Source organism: Agelaius phoeniceus, chromosome 4, assembly GCF_051311805.1.
Source record: "Agelaius phoeniceus isolate bAgePho1 chromosome 4, bAgePho1.hap1, whole genome shotgun sequence".
NCBI lineage: Eukaryota > Metazoa > Chordata > Aves > Passeriformes > Icteridae > Agelaius > Agelaius phoeniceus.
The window spans coordinates 28,543,370-28,564,677 of NC_135268.1; the positions used below are offsets into that span (position 1 = coordinate 28,543,370).

The 21,308-nt window shown below is 42.6% G+C and overlaps 1 protein-coding gene across 1 annotated transcript in view; it reads right to left on the reverse strand.

Annotated features, from left to right (window-relative positions):
• The window catches only part of ARHGEF38 (Rho guanine nucleotide exchange factor 38), a 29,345-nt gene that overhangs the window by 3,879 nt on the left and 4,158 nt on the right, over positions 1 to 21,308 (reverse strand). Inside the window, exons 3-12 of the mRNA XM_054633677.2 lie at positions 17,928 to 18,075; positions 14,910 to 14,927; positions 10,700 to 10,899; positions 10,074 to 10,207; positions 7,640 to 7,744; positions 6,337 to 6,459; positions 4,235 to 4,555; positions 2,328 to 2,468; positions 979 to 1,177; positions 538 to 797 (exon numbers count right to left, since the gene is read on the reverse strand). Coding sequence (XP_054489652.2) covers positions 538 to 797; positions 979 to 1,177; positions 2,328 to 2,468; positions 4,235 to 4,555; positions 6,337 to 6,459; positions 7,640 to 7,744; positions 10,074 to 10,207; positions 10,700 to 10,899; positions 14,910 to 14,927; positions 17,928 to 18,075 — 1,649 coding nt within the window. The remainder of the gene's footprint in view (positions 1 to 537; positions 798 to 978; positions 1,178 to 2,327; positions 2,469 to 4,234; positions 4,556 to 6,336; positions 6,460 to 7,639; positions 7,745 to 10,073; positions 10,208 to 10,699; positions 10,900 to 14,909; positions 14,928 to 17,927; positions 18,076 to 21,308) is intronic.

Consider the following 21,308-nt stretch of genomic DNA (forward strand, 5'->3'; position numbering starts at 1 on the left):
ACTGAAGCATCTGGGGAGCTCTGCATGACAAACAAACCAATCTCCAAGACCTCATCACCTTGCAACACTGGTAAGGTTTTCAGCTCACATCAAGTGGCCATGGATTGCATGAAGAATTTTTCAGCAAGGTTTCCTCATGGAAAATCACCTCTCCTAAAGATCCTGTGCTCAAATGTGGCACATGGGTCACTTCTGTGCCTTGCTGATCAGCTTTCTTGTCACCAGTAAGTTGAAAAATCCCCTAAACTGAGCTATTTTGCAAGTTCCTGCTCTGTATGAGAACCTTGAGGCATACATGGGGTGGGATAATGCAAGCGTGTTTTCTGCGACACAGAACTGCAGTTCACAGTTTAACTGATTCTCTTTTCCTACCTCACAGCTATTTAAAAGCAGAGAATAATGAATTCCTATGTCACACTGACATATTGGTGCCACTCTTTTCTGGTATGAGAGGAAACCATTCAAATTACTAACAGTATAATTTTAGATTTTAAATAGGAACAACAAGAAGACAGGCACAGTGTGTATCATACGTACCTGCTGATCATCCATACCCTGAAGAGCACCAGTCCCCATGCCATTAATTGCAGGATTTTCACGGAAATGGAAAGGTGAGCTGCTGTCACTCTTCTGGTACCCTGGACTGCTTGTGCTGCTGTCAGCAGGGGGCCGTGAAGAGACAAAGAGGCTGATGTCATCAAAATCATCATCACCAAAGCCATTTTCTGCTGCATCCTTCTGTGCTTTGGCTGGATTGTATGGCTTCAGGAAGGAGGAGTACACATACCCTGTGAGGACTAGAAACCAGAATAAAGAGACAGAAAATAAATAAACAGCAAAACGCTGCTAAAATAATTTCAAAACCAACCGCTTTATGCAGCTGTCAGTATGACAGAGGCAAACAGATGGGGCCAGAATGAAAGGAAATCAGTATCCCAAAGGGAAGCTGTTATTGGGATATTTGTGCAGAGAACTCACTTCCTGTGTCAACAAGCCATCTGCTTGTGCTTCCAAAGGGGTCCTTTTGCTCCACAACAGCCACCAGGTCTCCTTCCTGCAAGTCAATATCGAATTCCTGCGCGGCGTTGCACTTGCGCTTAGCCTGGTACAGCGACTCGGTGCTGTAGGTGGCCAGCAGCTTGGACCTGTGCTCCTCTGTCTGCCGTGGGGATTCCAGCTGGAAATACATGGTGTTCATCCTCAGTAATGCTGGGGCCATTTCCAGGTAAAAATCTGGATAAAAATGCTGCCTGTGGCAACTGACCCAGCGTTTTTACACACAGACCAAAGAGTTACACCGGGACCAAATCTCCTCTGCGTATGCAGGAAGAACCTGTCCCACTGCTATATTAATAGGTGAGCAATAAAGGGCAGATTTCAAAGAAATATAGGAATTTCACTAATTAAAGACCTCTTAGTCTGTCCTCTGCTCTCAAAGAGGTGCTGTTCTGTATGTGAACTATCTCCTGCTTAATTGGTTTTCCGTAGCCATGACCTTTGTATTCTGATGTAATATCACAGAAAAAGCATAATCCAAAAATGGGCTGAGGTGTGCTAAGGCCACATAAAAACTTGTATGATAAGGCATTAGGCAAAAAAAAAAAAATCAGTGGTACCCAAAATGGCTGCTTTTTGTGTGAAATTACCTCTCTAAATGAGGGCAAGATACCATTACCTGCTGGAAGCATATTCATTTCAGGGTTTGGTTAGAGGGCAGGGAGGGGGGTGCTGCACATCAGTGGGATCTTAACATAGCACAGAAGCAAGAGCACCTGTGCCTTCACTGATGCTGAAAGGAATTTTACAACTGCCCCAGCTTCTCTTGGCCCAAGGCTGCTCCCAAGTCCTTATTTTACTGTAAACTAAACTCCTAAAACCTCCAGAGCCATCTGATGAGATTGGGAACACAGATTTCCTGGTGGATTTTCTGATTCTTCTGCTGTGGGTGTCTATGTTTGTGCATATATGTGTAAACACCAGTGCACATAACCACAGCTGAGCACAAGGAAAAAAATGTTCTGAATTAGAAGACTAAGATGCACTTTAAGAGTATTTAACAAAAGAAGTACCAGAAATACACCTTAGCCTTACCTTGTGCTTAAAGGGCTAAATTTGAGGTAATTTCAAGTGGATTTTCAAGATATTAACATGAAAAATGTGAAAAATCTTCAGAGCTTACTGGTCAATGAAAACTTTACTCCAACAACCTGATTCAGAGTCACAGTGGAGAGACAAAGCCCAAACCTTTAGGTAGCATAAAAATGGATTTGTTTCAAAAGTGATCAAAAGAGGATGCTTCACACACAATTGGGATGTATGGTACTCACCGGAGAAGGAACAGGTTTCTTTTTTTCCAGGCTCAATTTTCCCTCAATAAAGATTGTACTGATGTTTTCTTTTACAAAATTCAGCTTGTGAACCTCCTCTATCAATTGATTCTGCACTTCACAGATGCTTGAGGAGGACAGCTGCAAACACAAATGTGGGTTAGATCTCATGTACAGAATGGGAGGGAGATTGGAGAGAGCAGATTTAATTTAATTTGCTGAGTGCTAGGAGTCAGGAAATCGGACAAGTTATGACTATTTTCTGCAGAGCCCATAAGCAGTGCAATCTCTACATATGAGATATAAAAAGAAGAAAGGTCTTTGCTTAAAGAAAGTCTCTAATAGACGCTATTACAATTAAAAGACATAGAAATTGAAGTTAAATCATTAAAAATATTCTAAATGGTGATGAAAATGAAGAGCCTTGCATTTATACTACTGAGCCACCTGCTTTCACATGCAAATGGGCATCTCAGCAGCTATCAGAGTGGCCAATGTGCTACAAGGTTTGGAGTAGTTTATCCCACAGCTGCGTGTTTGTGCAACTGAGAGCTGCAAACAGGTTAAAAATTGTTGGGTAACTGAGTTTCTGTCTGTGGCACTGAATAAGTGATTTTCGTATATGCCTAATACCAAATGCATTCGCTGATGTAAACAGGAAAAAAAGAAAAAGAAGGTAATTTTGTAGCTAGACCCTCACAGAAAACAATGTCCAATACAACAGGTTTCAACACATGAAAACATCAAATTACAGGGATGAAATTTCTTCACGCAGAAAAATCCTTAATTCTCCCATTAAACACCATAGCTGTATGTTTTCTATGTTTTGATCCTGACCTTGTTTGCTTAATTTTTCAGCTGCCCCTTACTATAATGTGCTCTGTTCCAGCCTTGATGGAAAGGAATACTCCAGAATTGCCTTTCTAGAGTGTGTTTCCCAAGCAGCCTTGCTTCTGTTCAGGTGAGTGGATTTGTATGTGTGGAAGGTATTGCTGTAGCTGTGTTTCTCAGGGGGTTCAAGTCCTCCAGGTGATGCTATTCATCACTTCTGAGAGATATCTGCAGGAGTTTCTGCATCATATTTGGGTTTTAAAGCACCTTGATTTTCATAAAAACTATTTCATCAGATCTCGTTTCTCTTTTGCAGTCATCTGTGACTCTGCAGTCTAGCAGCAACGGAGGTGTTCATGTACTTTCTTATAATTTCCTGTGTTTTCTGGGTTAGTCAGAGTACATGCTAAGATATGCTAGCAGCTGCCTTCTTTTTGCCTCCCTGTAATACTCTTGCCATTACTATCACTGCAACAGCAGGAACAGTCCCATTAGGATCATTCTCAATGAAAAACACAGGTCTGACAAGAGTTCAGAACGGAAGCTCCTCAAAACTTAGTCCAGAGTGACCTTACTGTGGCCTTCAGTACATAAAGGGGGCCTACAGGAAAGCTGGAGAGGGGCATTTCACAAGGGCATGTAGTGGCAGGACAAGGGGGATGGCTTTACTCTGAAAGAGGACAGGTTTACATTGGTTACTGTGACTGAAATGGCTTCTGCAAGGAAGCTGTGGGTTCCTTATCCCTGGAAGCTTTAAAAGTCAGGTTGGATAGAGCTTTAAGCAACCTGGTCTAGTGGAAGGTGTCCCTGTTCATGGCAGGGGAATTGGAACTAGATGGTCTTTAAGATCCCTTCCAACCAAACCATTTCGATTCTAAGAACTTAATCGGTACTGAGCTTGCAAAGGAAAAAAAAAAAAAACAAAATTCAACTGTGCTCAGCAGAACAAACAAAGTCACAAAATCAGTAAATCAGTGGTAGCTTTGTAGATGTGTCCTACATAACTTTAGCCAAAGCATACAGAAAGAAGAAAAGAGAAATTAAGACACAGCCACACCTGTTTCTAATGTACTTACTGGAACAGGCACCATGACAGCAGAGTTTGATTGAAGTGCTGCAAACATAATATTCCTGAGGAGGGTGATGAAGCAATGTAGACAGTTCAACACGATCTTTTTGGCTGCCCTGTTGAATACCTGAAGTTCTTCCACTAGCTGTGCATTTAGAGCCTCATATTCTTTCTTTGCCAGCTCCAGCTCTTCTCCAGCTGACCTCTGAATGTAGCTGTTGTAGTCCAACAGCTTGTCATAGCGCTTCTGGATGAGCTTCTGGGGGCCTGGAAACAGGGCTTGCAGTGCTGAGAGAGGAGTCAAGACGAGCTTGTCCAGCTGAGCCATCTGGAAAGTACAAACCAAACCTACTCATTACCTTATTCACGCAGTCCATCAGATGCCATAAGGGGCTGAGCCTGATGGCAGCCCATCAAGCAATCTGTTAATCACTCTTCACAAAGCTTTGCTGCCAGAGGCAGTTTCAAGCAGGGTCCAGCATGACTTAGAATCTCCTTCATAATGGGAGATGTTCAATTTTTTAGATGTTAGTTTTTCAGTGTTCAGTGTCTGCCAGTGGCAGTGGTCCCTTGGAGCATGCAGCCTCAGGTACTGCCCCTAGGGAGCTGCCACTGGGGAAAACAGCAAGGATTGGTCAAGTGGTCAAATAAAACTAGGATTTCCTTGGCTGGAAGGCCCACATCAATATACAGTCTAAAGCCAATGAGGTCTTATTAAGTGGGAGACTTGAATTCTCTCAAAGCTGCTTTTTTTTTTTTTTTTTTTTTTTTTTTTTTTCTTTCCCTTTCCTGGAAACAGCTGTAACTCAATTCCTGTTTAAGCAAACACAAACAATCACTTGATTTGATTAAATTAGGTTATGCTTGTTGGTTTTATCTCTAGTAATCAACAAAATTAGACACCTGGTAAAAAAACCAGTCTTCCTCAGGCTTTTCCATTAGTCTCTAATTGTCTCATGGGATTAATATTGCATGAAATAAAATTTATTTTTGTAAGTAATTTGTTCAAATACAGCACAGGCTGGTAGTGAGTGAAATTCATCATCAGATTAAAGCCATTGGACATTTTGTGTGAATTAAGTTGTTGGGTTGGATGTGAGAGTAAAAAAGCAGCTGCCTCTGCATTCTCAAAAACATAGCAGAGTTGAGGACAGATCCATTTTAGCCCCAGAGTTGTTCTCCAAGGCCAAGATGATGTACACTGCCTAAATAGCTCCTATTTTATTTCCACCTGAAAAACTGGGCTGTGTTTAGTGAACCAATTTTTGATGCATTAAGAAAACAATTCTTCCAAACTGCTGGACCTGATTTCTTAAAAAGATGCTACTGGGAATTTCTGCCCTGAAAATTTTCCAAAAATCTAATGAGAGAGGAAGGTATACATTATTGACAAATGCACCTCCACCTCTGAATTTTTCCAGCTTGAGCAGTTGTTTGAATAAGCAGCCTGTCCCATTTTGAAAAGACATTTAAGTACCTTATTAGAGCCAGGCATTAGAGTTCATTTTAATTCTGAAAGCAGAAGACTAGTTGAAAAATTATTACTATTTTTTAAATTGCTTTATTAATTACTATGGGCTATATTTGGATTTTATGTGGTTTCCCTATATGAAGGATTTGACAGCTCTATGTTAATATCTGGACTTGATGACCTGAAAGGCTTTTTTCCAGTTAAAAAATCTGAGATTTTTACAGATCTGTGATTCCAGGAGCTAACAGTACATAAGCACAATACCAATCACAAAAGTCACTCAAACTGAAAGTGCTGGTAACAAAAGTAGCAAGGCAACAATCTGCTGCTTTTTGCTGAAGTTCAGATGAAACAAATACAGAATTGTTCAGGTGATACAAATTTAACACAAAGATTTTAGTATAAACCCAGGAATTTAGCTTGACCAGTTTTCTTTCGTTCTTCCAAGGAAAATACAATTCATTTATATTGTATTTTATCTTAGTTCCTACATAAATTCAACGAAACCCCCACTCATCTTTCCCAACAGATTCCTTAGCTGGTTTTCTTTCCTCTTTTTTGTCCTAGTCTTCCTCACATACAGCTGTTTTCTCAGACATACAGATAGCTGTGTAACACTGGACATTGCATTAACTTACAAAGTCTTCACACAGATTTGCAGTGTTGATCTGTTTTTCCGAACAGTCATTGACTTTGTCATCTTTATCTTGCAGGATTTCCTGAAGCTCAATTATATTCTGGGCAGCCAGATGTATAGAATCCTAAATGAAAAGATGGTAGGAAGATGAAACTATTACAATCCGGTTTAATATGCTGCATTCACTCATGCAGCTTCTCAATAATACTTCTGGAATCAGAAATATTTTCCATCTCCAACACCAGTGCAGTTGCTGTGCAGTTTCCAGTCATTGTGAGGTTGATTACTGTGATAATATTTTCCTCTGCTTTGTCTATTTTCAGTGTAAACTACTTAAGAATCAAGCTGTTAGTGTTCAACTATAAGAATTATTCCCTAAACTAATGAATATCCCACTGGAATTCAGCTACTCTTCAGCAAGAAGCCAGCTTACCTTGCATCCTCAAAAATCTCTTTTGGGGGACTAAGTAGGACTAAGTGATGTATTTCAGTTACTCAGAATTTAAATCTCAATGAAGTGTGGATCCATTTGGATCAGGAGCTGTCAGCACCACTGCAGGCAGCAGCCCTCCTTGGCTGAGCTCCCTGGCCTTTCCCTGTTTGCAGAACCAAACACGGCGCGTTTGCCATAAGCCCTGGCCAGCTGGCTATTGATCTTGCCTGCTTCCCTGCCTGGCTAGGGCACACTTACACTTGGACAGGCCTCATGCCATCTACAAAGCTGGCAAGTAGCCCATGGGAGGGGCAGGTTGATAAATCACAAGCCAACCCTCAGCTCTGGAGAGGAGGGTTGAAGCAAAGACATTTTAGAGAACTCGAGCACTCTGCACATCTAATGCTAACCCTCAACACAACCTAACCATGGGAAAAGGGAAGGAGTCCTTCCATCCACAATATGTATTTCAGGATGTTTTAATTCATGTGGCTGCAGCTCAGTTCTTCAATCTTTAATGAGAAGATTGGTTCAATCTCAGTTTGTCCTTCAGTGCAGCAGATGGGGGTGACAGCTTCACACAGAGACTGAAAGTCCTGACTGTGCCACCAGACAGAACCTTCTTCTCTGCACCTGTGGGTCCCCACAGAACCTGCCTCTGTCAGGGGGAAAATGCAAAATTGTGGACTTTAAAACTTCTTTGCCATCGGCTCAGTAAGGCAGTGGCAGCAAAGCTTATTTATTTAATATTCTGATGTGGACAGCCCTGCTAATAAATAATTTGGTGCTGCCCAGCCAGAGGCAGAAATGTGTGTCAAACTGGTTATGGACAGGGTTTGTGACCACAGATTGCAAAAAGGCCTGTACCCACCTGGAGATGTTGTGAATAGAGTGAAATGTTCTTCACACACAATTTCACAGTCTTCTCTAGACTTTGAAACAACTTTTCTTCTTTATCAAAAGTTCCATCTTTCACCTAAAATAGACATTTGCACTGTTATTTTGGCAACCCAAAGGAGCCTGGCTAATGAAACAAACATCCAAAGCACTGCTAGAAAAATCCCTGAACTACTCCCTTTGAAAACAGATCAACCCCTAATTCTCCCAAGCTCCCGCCGTAATTCAAGAAAAGTCAAAACCACTGGGCAACACGGCAGAGAATTCCATTTTTAATCCTTGTGGGAGCAGGGAGTTGCTTTACTACAAGGCCGACAAAACACTTCATTTTCCAGCACGCTGTTGTTCCACCTGAGGAAAGGACGGGGGCGGGAAAGGTGGGACGGGTATTTGGGAGGAAAAGATGGGATGGATATTGCAGAGGAAGAGGTGGGATGGGTATTTGGGAGGAGAAGGTGGGATGGATATTTGGGAGGAGAAGGTGGGATGGCTATTGCAGAGGAGAAGGTGGGATGGATATTGCAGAGGAGAAGGTGGGGTGGGTATTGCAGAGGAGAAGGTGGGATGGATATTCGGGAGGAGAAGGCGGGATGGATATTCGGGAGGAGAAGGCGGGATGGCTATTCCGGAGGAGAAGGTGGGATGGCTATTGCAGGGGAGAAGGCAGGATGGATATTCGGGAGGAGAAGGCGGGATGGCTATTCGGGAGGAGAAGGTGGGATGGATATTCGGGAGGAGAAGGTGGGATGGCTATTGCAGGGGAGAAGGTGGGATGGCTATTCGGGAGGAGAAGTTGGGATGGCTATTCGGGAGGAGAAGGTGGGATGGCTATTGCAGGGGAGAAGGCGGGATGGATATTCGGGAGGAGAAGGTGGGATGGCTATTGCAGGGGAGAAGGCGGGATGGATATTCGGGAGGAGAAGGTGGGATGGCTATTGCAGGGGAGAAGGCGGGATGGATATTCGGGAGGAGAAGGTGGGATGGATATTCGGGAGGAGAAGGTGGGATGGCTATTGCAGGGGAGAAGGCAGGATGGATATTCGGGAGGAGAAGGCAGGATGGATATTCGGGAGGAGAAGGCGGGATGGCTGTTCCGGAGGAGAAGTTGGGATGGCTGTTCCGGAGGAGAATAGCCGCTCTCCCGCACGGCGGCTGCAGGTGGAGCTGTTATCCCAGAGCCGAGCCAGCCTCTCCTCTGGAAACGCCGGCAGCCGCCGATGGCCTCGGGAAACTTCTTAATGCCACCCTGAAAACGCGGTCAATTCTGCCCGTCTTTTCCTGCAGGGGCTTCAGAAATCTCAAGTCACGTCTTAGTGTTTTTGCCGTGGGGGTGTCAGCGTGTTTCAAGACGTGAGTCGGGAACTTTCTCAGTCTAATTAAGCAGAAGAGGCTGCTGAATCTCTAACAGATGCATTCTGATACTAAAATGATCCTCAAACGTTTAAAGCTTAATTAGAAACAAAACCAAAAAAACATAAACCAGAAGTTTCTAAAGAAAAAAAAAAAGGGAAAATAAAAATCACATATCCTCTTAATCAAATTTAATTCCCTTTTTCTCTGATTTTACAGTCTTGCTGGTGTCTGTCACATTCTGAATACAAAAATTTCCACTGTATAAGTAAATGAACAGAAAAGAATATATGTGAGTGATTTGGATCAGAGAAAGAAGAGAAAAACTGATAAAAAACAAACCAGGAAAAAATGGCATGTATCTTGTGAAGTCACATCTAGAAAGGCAAGTGACCTTGTATAATCAGCCATCTCATGCAGTGATGTGCACTGGATATCACTTTCAAGGTCATTTGTAATTGATTTTCTTTGAGATTTCGATTTAAGCTTTCCTGAAAATGTTTATCCTGCTAGGTTTTGAATTACAACTTTGAAATTATGAAGGAGGATTTTACTTTAGGCCACCCCACACCCATCAGACTCATCACAGAGTTCTTTTTCTCTGTAGTTTTGAGGGTTCCAGGTCTTTGCACATGTAGAGGCAAACCCTGTGACCTTTCCTAATTAGAGGTATTGCTCATCTTCCTTGGTGGATTCCAAACCTTTAATGCTACAACATGAGCAAGATGGACTTGAAAATGTTCTCAGCCCCGACAAGAATTATTGCCAGGGTTTCTGCAAAATGCTGACCTCAGGCTCTCACTTCCTCTCTGCTGAAGACCAGAAGTTTGAGAAACTCTTGTGTAAAAAAGGAAAAGGTGGAGAACACATTACATTATTTTCTATTTCGATCACAATAATCTTTCCTGTCTTCTGTGACAGTCAGAAAATGACGTTATAAATTAGGTAGGAAAAAAAGCAGCACCACAAACTCCATTTCCAACAGGTTTTGAAAAACACCCTGTGCAAAAGCAGAACTGAAGCTGTCAATGCAAATCTGCAGTTGCATGAGTAAGTACCTGAGGTTCTCCCCTTGTCAGTATTTTCAGATGGCTGGTGACCCTCTTGGATTTCTTGCTAATGGAGTGAATATTCAGTCGGGCAAACTTTTCTTTAAGGGTTTCATCATCATCATTCTTCCTATACTTCAGCACTGCAGACAGGGAATTTCATTACATCAGTAGTCGGTATTCACAGGACTTTTCACCAGAACAGGCACACAAATATGAAACTATTTGAAAGCAGACACTTTGATGTAATTTGGGGTAATCTCATGTGAAAATACTGAAGAGGATTAAAACCCCATTATCAACAGTAACCCTGGGAAGAGCGAAGTTAGGGCTTCAACCTGGCAAATCTAAAAAAAAATATTGCCATTACTGCATCTTAATTATTATCAGTGTTTGCAACTGCATTACAGACACTATAACATTAATTCTTTCCCTGTTTTCATACTGGAGTTACCAGTCAGGTAACATAGTTGGCTGAGGACAAGGGACATTAAGGCATTGTTACCCTCTTGAAACTCAATGTATTACACAACTTGCGTGGCACCAGCTAAAATTTATATAGTGAAATATCTGAGCTGAAATAAATCTTGTAATGGCCAGCCCAAACCTACAAAGAACTTTCTGTGCTTTCTTACCTAAATCTTTCCTCCTTTTAAGTTCATTGATGTTCCAGTTAATGGTTCTCATAGTAAAAAGGGCGTGTTGTAGTGCCTCGTGGTCAGGGTGAGAAGCAGGAGTTGAGTTCAAGAGCTCCCGGAGTAACAAGGGATATTTCATCAGCCGTTGCACTGGTTTGATCAACAGGGATCCCAGGTCCATTAGATTTGGCTTTCCTCTGTAATTTACACAAAAATAATTGTCACAAAATTAGAAATTCCTTGAATTGCAATTACCACTCAAGTCAAAAACTTGAGTGGTAATTGCAGGAAAAATTGCATAAATAAAAATAAGATACATCTGTGGGGGAACAGGGGTGTTGTTAACGAAACCCTGCTGTCGCCCCCGCAATGAGAAATACACCCCAGCTCTCTGAATTTTCTGTTTTCAGAACTTAGCAGACATCAGCTCTGAAACCATCCCACTCAGTCTAAAGGTGCATGTGCTATAACTCACACATCACAACACCCAGGAAGGGAGATGTAGGTGGAAGAACAAATAACAGGAAGTTTGAGAAATGCTGTGAGAGCAGGGCTTTTACATCCTGCTCTGGGCCCTCCGGCTTAAAACTGCAACATTTCCATGCTGTGGGTAACTGGGATGCCTGTTCACAGTGCATCCCTTCTCACGACACCCCTGACTTGGCACAGAGACCCTCAAGCTTTACAGCCTTTCACCTGTGGCTTTACTTTGCTGGCTGCCAGTCATATTTCTAAAGATGCCTCCAAAGAGTACCAAACCTGGCCTGGGAAATGTTAAACACACAGGATATTCACACAGGCTTGATCCAACCTGCTGGAAGACTCCCTTACATAAAGGCAAAGCAGGCAACTGGCCAGGGTGGCAGAAGGATGAGAGCAGTACAGTCCCAGCTTCCAGCATGGGCACAGGGATGCTCTGTGGCTCTAGGCTCAATCCCCACTGGCTGGGCTGGGGCAGCAGAGCAGCATCCCCAGGCATTCAATGGCTCAGGCCATGAAGGCACTCCTGAGCTCTTGGGCCAGCTAAACTCACACTCCAGCCCTGCTCCAGACCTTGCTTACACTCTCCAGGCTGGAATGGGAGAGGCTGTGCAGTTTGTGGGCTGCCACAACATCCTCAAAGGAAACAGGAAAGGACTGAGTCACATGTGCCTTCACCACTTTCCATGTGGGTCTCCCCAGAAACATTGGGTCTCCCCAGAACAGGTAACAGCAACCACCAGGTGGCCAAGAGCAGGGCCAGCCACTGCTGAGGTTCCAGCAGCAGGACTGACATGTCCATGGTCTCCCCTCATGTCAGCACAATCCTCAGCAAACCAGGCACAGCTCCAGCACCAGCTACCTGGCACCTCCCCATTGAAACTGAACATGAGCTCCTGGTGACAGTGTGGAAGGCAGTAAAGCAGAGCAAGCTTTCCATTTGCATGCCCAGAAAGGCTCTTTTGGAGCAGAAAGGGTTTTCTGACATTAACTATGCAAGAGTTAAGGGTAGACAAAGAAGGATTTCTGCATATGGAAAGATGAAATAACACAATGTAGAAGGAAAGTACAAAAAACAGGGAACAGCCACATGGTTTTGCAGGCTGACATCTATTGTTTTGTGCAACAGAAAGCATAAAAGAAAAAAAAACCTTAATTCCTACTTTTATATGTGTAAAAAGTACAAGAGCCAATCCTTACTTGCTGACTAATTGACTAACAATTTGAATGCCTTTGAGAAGAGACATCTGCATATTTAAACCATCTCTCTCAAACAGGCATTATCTGTAAAAAAGTTCTGCATGAAAAAAAATTAACAGTAGATGCCTTTTAAGGCTTCCTCATGTCCTGAAACATTCTCATCATTTCAATTCCCCTCATTTCCCCTGTATCTTACATTAAATAGAGAGCTGTTTTTCCTTCTTTCAGCTTCTGGCAGCAATAATGAAAAAAAAAATCTTAAATTGTTATTGTTTTCTCTGAAAAGCCCTATGAATGCAAATCTATAAAAGCTGCCTCATGAATGGAAAAATCTTCAAGTGTCTTCTCTTTATATAGTTGCACTTTGGACAGCTGCCCAAGTGATAAACAGCCCTCTGTTCTGTATCTGCATGACACAGTCTTGCAATATGGTGTGAGAGATAGCAGGTTTGTTAGAAGATAATGACTCCCTGGGGCACTAAATGCCACAAAGTTTGACTCATCTAATTCTCCCCAGCAAGATTAGCTGAGATAGCCACTCTCCCTGGACAGTCCCATTTGCAGTGCACCCTGTTAGGACCCAGGGGCTGCTGGGCAGGACATGGCCTTGCCACGTGACTCAAGCAGGAGAGTAACACCTTGTGACACCTATTGTGCAGAAAATTAAGTTGGTAATTCATTTGTGATGCTACTTCAGCCTTCCCCCCACGTGATTTTGAATTTAGCAAGTACTCTAAGCCACATGTAACTGTACTAATCCCACAGCAAATGATTGCCATGGAACTGCAGTAAATGCAGCTGGCAAACTGCAGTGAGCTCCACGGCACAGCCTCCCTCCTGCCTCCCAACAAAACAAAGTCACTAACACAGACACATTCCCACTTGTTTAAAAAGCCCATGGTGGTGAGCCACACAAAGGCAGGGGAGGCAGGATTTAGTTTCATTTGCTGTCACTGCAAGGCAGCTTGGTCCAGAGGCAAACACAACAGCCAGCATGGTCGAGGCAGGCTGAGGCTGGTGTGATGAGCAGCTGCCACTTCTGAGAGGGTGAGCAGGAATCAGGCTACAGCAGGACTCAGGATCTTGGGCTTCATGGTCTACTATGCATGCCTTGATTCCTTGATTTCAGTACAAGACATGTAGGGCAAACAATTCACTGTGCCATAAGTCTCTCAGGCAAACCCAGGGAACTCACTGAGGCTGCACAGTTGTTAAGCCAAGCAGAATTTAACCTATTGAGCTGCTAGCAAAGGGCAGCACTGTCTGGTATTTATGTAATTGTTTTCTTGATCATGCTTGAATGAAAAGCAGTCTGGGAGCAGCAACATCACAGACCATTTGGGGGGAGTTACGCTGTATTTTCCAGTTCAAGAGTAAGCAGATTTTTGGGTGCAGTCCTGCCCAAGGGCTGTTGCAACTCTGCAACCTCTGATTTGCAGGTGATGGGATTTCTTGGGTGCCCTGCCTGTGAGGGTCCCACAGCTAACCTGCTCATTGCATTCTGCACAGCTTTGTAAGAGTCCTTATAAACTCAGAAAGTGAGCTGTCTCCTACACTCCACTGGAAACTGTTTGAAGGAGAAAACCAGACTTGCATATCTGTTAGGGTTACACAAGGCAGAACAGCCAGTCTTGGGTGATTTCTGTGTGTGTTGCTGCCTCACATGATCATATTGTGACCTTCTGGATATTTTGTATCTCTTGGAGTCACACTCCTTGTGGGACAGGGGTACACAGGAATGTCCCTTATCAAAACAAACTGCAGAGAAACTATTTCCTAGCACAAAAGCTTGAAACCTCCAAAAGCAGAGTTTCAACATGCAAGTCTTTCAAAGTGTATTTTATGCAGATCATAGTTACAACATGCAATTAACTGACTGATTAACAAATTGTCTGACTTGACTTGAGGTCTGTTCCTCTCCTGCCAGTATAGACCACACTTCTCCTTTCTCCTAACGTTTGGTTGGGGTTGTAATCTTTCTCTTCAGTTCAGACAGCCCCTCCTCTGACCTCTCACTGCAGGTAACTACAGGCAGTGCTGCATTTCAATGCAGCCAACATGCTGGATGTCCAGAGGCTGCAGCTGTGATAAATTCTCCTTTACAGCTTTTCAAAGATGTCACATGTGGCACAGAAGTCCCTTAACCACAACTCATCAGTGGCTGGGGGACTTTCCTGGCTAAGTTTCAATGAGCTTGTTCTTTTCTGATATTCTTCCAGCCACTCTTGGGGGAAGATCCTAAAGTGGGCTTCTCACATAGGGATGCTGAAGGGGTTTCCAGCTCAGAAATAGCTTTACCTGAAAGCCTTCCTGAATTGTAGCAGGAAATTGGATTCCAAAGACTGACACTATGCTGTTGACAAACACTCAGAGCATTCTGCATATTTCCTGGAAAATTTTCCAGGATATACTGACAAAAAAGGCTTGTGTTCTTAAAATTTCTATCTGTACAGCTCTAAACATACTAAAGGTAAATCAAAGATAGTTTAAAGATTATTTTACATGTAAAAAAAGGCATAGTACTTACTCTTCTTCATATCTCTTTCTGCAAAAGAGAAGAAAACAAAACATGCATTAGATTCCTCCTAAAAGGATTTATACAGACCAGGAGATTCTCAGATACTCTTCAGTGACACAGGGTAGCCATAACTGGCAAGGTAACTTAGGTTTATGGCTTCTGTGTGTCAGCAGAACTGCACAAAGCAGCCAGAGGGTACTGGTGAATCTAACCCTGTAACTTTTTGAATGGACAGCCCCAAATGCAAAAGGATTGTAAGAAACCTGCTTTGGCTGTGAGACCCAGCCTTGTCCTCACACTGTTAGAGAAGGAAGTTTGGATCACTCTGCTAACAATTGTAGGTAACATCAAGCCATTGATACAAAAAGGAAAACTAAACGTCATTCTTACACTTTACATACATCTCTGTCTACTCTCTTTAAACAGAAATGTAGTTTTAAAAGAAAAAGAATACATTTCAGCCTTTTAGGGTGTAGAGTCAATGAAGCTGTGAAGTTTTTTGTAGACCACACATCAACTGAAACCTCTCTGGAGTAGAATGGTGTTGATGCATATACCAAAAGCATCAGGGACTTAAAATTGTAGTTTGCAAACTCATGCATAGAATGTTTTCTTATGGTGTGAATAAACTCAAATGCAAGAGACCCAAACGTGTCCATCTCTGCATCAGGCTTCCCTGACATCACATCCTCAGCCACACTTTTTTGACTGCCTGCACTCTTATCTCCTGGCCCCCAGTGCCTAGCTGAGCATCTGGAAGCTGCTGCTGCTTTCATTGCTTCTGCACTGTCAGCATTTTGTGTGCTTGTGACGTCCCTCTGCCCCTGTAATAGTTGACCGAGCTACTTCAGGCTGAAAGCTGAGCAGGTAGTTGCCAGCATCCTTTCATTTTTACCAGCTGCATTTCTTTGGCTAGGCTAGCAAACAGCATCCCCAGTTTGCATAATCACTGCTGAAACAGGGGACTCTACAGAAATTGGATTTGCACATGTCTCCAATACAGACACCTACATTTTGGGATGGATTTTTTCCTCTTCAGTCAAAAGGAACAGGAATCTCAACATAGCTAATTAAATCTGATTTGTCTGTACAGATGTGCAGAGTGCCACTCTCAAATTGCTCCTGATATAGAACTTGTTTTTCACATGTCAGATAATACTCAGTGGAGGCACAGAAGCCCCTACTAATGTCAGCTTGTTTAAGATTTTTTAAAGTGGAACAATATTCTTTCCAAGGGAAAAGAAAACTCTTTAACAAGTAAACATTTTTCAAAGATAGCACCAGCCACATAACATTTGTTATGTCTCACAATGGAAAACATCTTGTAACTTATTTGGTAACAATCTTGCATAGTTTTCTTCCTAGGGCAAATATTCTCCACTGGGTAGAAACAGTTTTAGATGACCACAGTTCTGAATGTCAGCATGCACTTTCAGGTCTTAATAGTTGAATTGACTGCAATCCTTAGGCACTGGGAAAAATCACACCACACCAGTGCTTTTATGGTTGGCTCCTGTTTAAAGGCTAATCAGGAAAGAATAAGGCAAAACAAGGCTTCGTTGTAAGGAAGTCCTTGTCACTTCCTTCTAGCAAAGGCTACAGTGGCTCTGCATAAAATATCCTTTCTCTTTACAAAGCCCAGCTGTCATTTTGGAGCAGAAGCACCTCTTGCTGGCTCTGGGATACAAGTGGCACCATCCACACTAGGATGTACATGGACATTATTTTTTATCTTTATTTCCTTCCATGTCCCCTTGCCTCAGCAGCATGGATAAATGAACGACAGTAGTGGCTTCTCTTGATTAGTCAGGAAAGATTATTGTAGGCATCAGCACTAAAACACCCACTTAGGGGAAATACCTGGCCATCCATTAGCCTGAAGGCATGAGTTTATATGAAAATTTATTTCTTTCAACTTCCAGGGTAGCTAAAACTTGAAAACCCTGTACATATACTTTGTTATATATTTAAGAGCCAAACATGTTGCACAAGATAAGCTTCATTTTCAACAAAACCTATCTTCAAAGCAAACACTTCTCTTTTAATGTTATTAATATTTTCCTTCACCACTCTTTCCAGATTTCACTTGGACATACTTCCCATCTCCTAAATCTTAACAGATCTCTGCAGACCAATCACAAATTAGGGTGTGGCTGAAATATCTGTTGCTGATGTACACTCCTTTATTTGTGATAACTTTACATCTCTCCTACAAGCGTGCAGCATGGGCCTTGCCTGGAGCTGGAGCCAGACCTCTGGTCTGAATCTGTGGCATGTTCACTCCTGACAGCTCTGTGTGATGATTTTGGGAAAGTGAGGGGCAAGGGGATTTATGGGTGGGAAGAGAAGCACTCTCCATGGAGTGGATGAGCTGATGCTTGCCACTAGCTGCAGGAGGAAGCTGTGATGGAAGACAGATGGATCCATTACTTGGCAACATCCCCAGTTCTCTACACATTTTCCCAAGGGGCTGGCATTGGAGCCAATGGCACAAAGCACCTGCCTCTGGTGGGAACAGGCAGCTTGCTGCACCACTGTTTCCTCTCACAGAGACCCCCATCATGAGGAGTTGGGAACTACACAGCAGCTCCAGACCCTGGGGCCTTGTAGCAGCAGCCCAGAACTGCTGGTGCACTTGAGTAGCTCCATAACAGCCTGTTCCAATTCAAGGAGCAGACTTGCTGAAGACAGGGGGCAGCAAGTTTCCTGGGAGCTGGAAAAGGTGTTCCTAATAGCCCATGAAATGATGCAGCAATTTTTAATTTTTTTTTTTTTTTTGCCAGTATGGGGCACTGAAACTAAGGAAAGAGCAACCTTTCTTGTGCTATTTTTGGCCATCTTAGAGAGAAAAAAATCTAATCATGGCCCCTGGCTTGTCATCTTTTCATGAAAGCAGCATAAGCCAGAGCTCCCAGCAAGCCTTATAAAACTCCGGATTTACAGGGGACCTTTCATCTACATCCATTTAAAATGTTCCCTGCCAGGCAACTGACTATGGACGGAAATCATCATTTGAAAAGATCTTACTTTAAGGACTGTACACAGTCTCTTAAATGCTGCTTCAGTTCTTCATCCTTTTCATAGTATTCCAGCATGGTGTGTGCATCATCATGGTGATAGCAATAGATTTTATATGTGTCTTCTAGTGGGCCTTTTATCTGCAAGAACACTTCCCCTGTTAAGGAGAAAAACAAAGCATGTCAAGTCAGACAACAGCATCTCAGAAGGAGTTTTATTATTCCACCACATTAGCTGTGAGCTAAAAAGGCTGGCTTCCACTTTACTTCCCTTAGAAATGATCTTGTGTGTTTATGTGCATTATTTATTACATGTATTTCTCAGCTGCTCATCTTTGTCATAGCCAGGCACCATTATATCAGTGTTAATGCACAAAAATTCCCTCAGGGGAAAAGCATGAAATCCCTATACCCCACACCCCTTCAAACACAGCCTCCTAATTCACTGCCCAGCTTAATACCCCTTCGTTGGAAAACACACAGGAGAGCTTAACTAATAAAGGGAGACCATTTTTGTGTCATGGGCTGGCAGGAGGGATGAATGTAAGCCTGTTAGCTTTCCTTTTGACTTTTTTCATGAATATGAACTTAAATGGGTAATAACAGGAATAATGACTCTATCTTCCATTAGCCATTTCAATTTTATCTGTTTTGCAAAACCTTGAAATGGCAATTGTTACAACCTAGAATAGAGAATTTTCTCCACACGTCAGAAGAAAAACCTCCAACCCCCCCCTAATTAAATGAAACCACCATGGATTACAGCCATTTTTATATAATATCTAGGTTTATATACGGCTGAAGAGGGAGAACACCTCCATCTCCAGTCCTCCACACCACCGTTTTCCCATAAAGAACAGTTGGGAATTTTAGAGGCACTAAAGTAGTCCTACACTCATTTCCCATTTACTTCTGGAGCCTAATTCTCTCAGCCTAAAACTCTTGTGTCTGGTTCTGTATATGTAAGAAATCTGAGCAGGGAGAGCATGCTTCCTCTCTTCTGCTGAGATATTAGCTCAGTTCTTACACAGTTCTGCAGCAGCCCCCTGATCAGCATCTTTGGAAATGCGTATAATAAAAAACAGCAATGCTGAAAACTCCTGTCGGGCATTTACTGAAAATTATATCTATGTGGCAACCAGTCCAAATAGATGTTTATAAACATTCCTGTTGAGTTACAGCAATGACTATTAAAGTTAAAAGCTGAACACTGCATTAATTGGGAGCTCTCTATTCATTCACAGAGCAAGCGCTGAGCTGTCAGGCATCCTGCATGTTTCATCCTGACCAGAGTGTGCTGTTCCATAATACATTGCATTGAACTGCTCCATCTTCAAGTGAAAAATGATTCAGTTACCACAGTAACACAGCCCTGGGTTTTCTGCCCTGGCAGCGAAGGTTAACTGGGCTGTCTAATGCACGTTGGTTTCAGGGTGCAAATAAGGGAAAAAACAATGAGGAGCTAAGACCACCACAGTACATTTTAGTTACTGTAAGGGCACAGTCAGAAAAGCACCAGCATCCTATAGTTAAATGCTCTTTAGCTGTCTTCTCTGCCTTGTGCTTACTGCTAATGCTGATGGCTAACAATGCGCATTATATCCTGGCTTTCCCATGAACTCTATGCAGGTCTTTATCAGCCAATAACCTAAGGGGAAACCTTAACAAGCCTCAACCTTGATCCTGCATGCTTGGCACCCAATTCTAGAGATCATGAGCTCTCACAATTTGCACTAACATTAAGCAGAGCTCCAACTGCTTAGCATGGTCTGTATTATCCTAAGCCCTCAAGTGAGGTCACATTTTCAGTAGGAAAAGTGCAATGTAGCCTTAGAGCTCATTTCAGTGTATACTACAGGCTGAAAATTAGCTTCTCCAGAAGGAAAGAGCTGGGCAAGTTCTGTTCACTGAAGTATTGTGCCACAGAGAAAGATACTTCCATTGGTGCTCAGTGATGAGAAAAATCATGTGCTGATTTCATTAACAGGGCCTTTTAACAGCAGGTGGATTTCTAAAACCTAAAGCCTGTCTGGGTTCTGAGCTGTATGAACCAAATCAGATGAGTTTTGGGCATATCAGTGTGGGAGCTTGCTTTATGAACTAAAACCACATTGTATTTGGCACAGCTTTAAAAGTACTCTGAGAGATGCAAAGCTCCTTGATGCCTCCTCTTGAGTTGGTCATCAGTCTCAAAGAGAAATTCCTAGGAGGAAGACTTGAGTAACAAAGCAGTTTCTCCCTGTTGCTCTCAGTGGTGCTTCCACTACAGGCAGCAGTGGGAGAGGGAGGAAGGAGTCTAATAGCTAAAGCTAAGTCTTCAAATTCCTCCATATACAGAGGAATATGAAGAATATGTATCCAGAACAGAGAGGAGAAAAAAAATCACGGAAGAACTACAAAAGATATTTAACCTATTTTAGCTCAGATTAGGAGATGGATTTTGAAACCAATCACTCATTAGTCCTCATCTCCCATGCCTTGGCTGTGTGGTGGAGCAGTCACAGTGATACAAACTGGATCCCTTTGAGGATGATAATTACCAGAAGACACACTCCAAGGGCACATCTTATGCAGTCCAGCCATAAGGGGCATCTCAATCCATAGGCACAGGCTACAGCCAAGCTGAAGTAAGACCTTGTAAAATGTGTAGTGTGGATACCATCTCCTTAGCAGAAACTCTCACCCTGCAAGTCTGCTCCTATTGGACATTATCACTTGTCAATGTGGACATAGGATAAAATGTGGAGAACACAGACTAAAATAAGACTGACTATGAACAACCACATTGTTTTGCTTTCAAAGCAGTGAATTATCAGTTCTTTTGAACATCACCATGACTGGGTTCCAAAGTAAGATACTTCAATACAAGGTTTTTCAATAAATTAAACATGACAGAATATGATGAGTGTGCTTTTTCTATAGACTGGCTTCAAAAACTTTTACACTGAAGATCCTGAAAACAAAATTATTACTTTGATGTACTTTCAGAGGACAATAAACCTCCTAACTGCTTGTAGTGATGCAATTATTCTCCCTATTTTTGTCTCAGCCTTCAGAAGAATGTCTCACACCTTACTTGACAACCTTTTTCCTGTCATAAGTTAGCCAACTCTGTGATCAATGATCCCATGCATTTTCATGGTTCTTTGTCTCATTTGGAGAAATACACCCTAATAGATGGATGAAATTGTTTGCCTTTACTTCTGAATGTGGCAGGGAACTAATAGAATGATTCTCTTGGCTGTGAGAAAGGCACTTCCTGCTAGAATAGAACATTGCTTATTAAGAGTATGACTCATCATGATGCACTTTTACTGAAATACTGCCAAACAACAGAGACGCATCAAACTACGTTAAGCTGTTGCCTTGGCAAACCAGATTGAGATGTGCT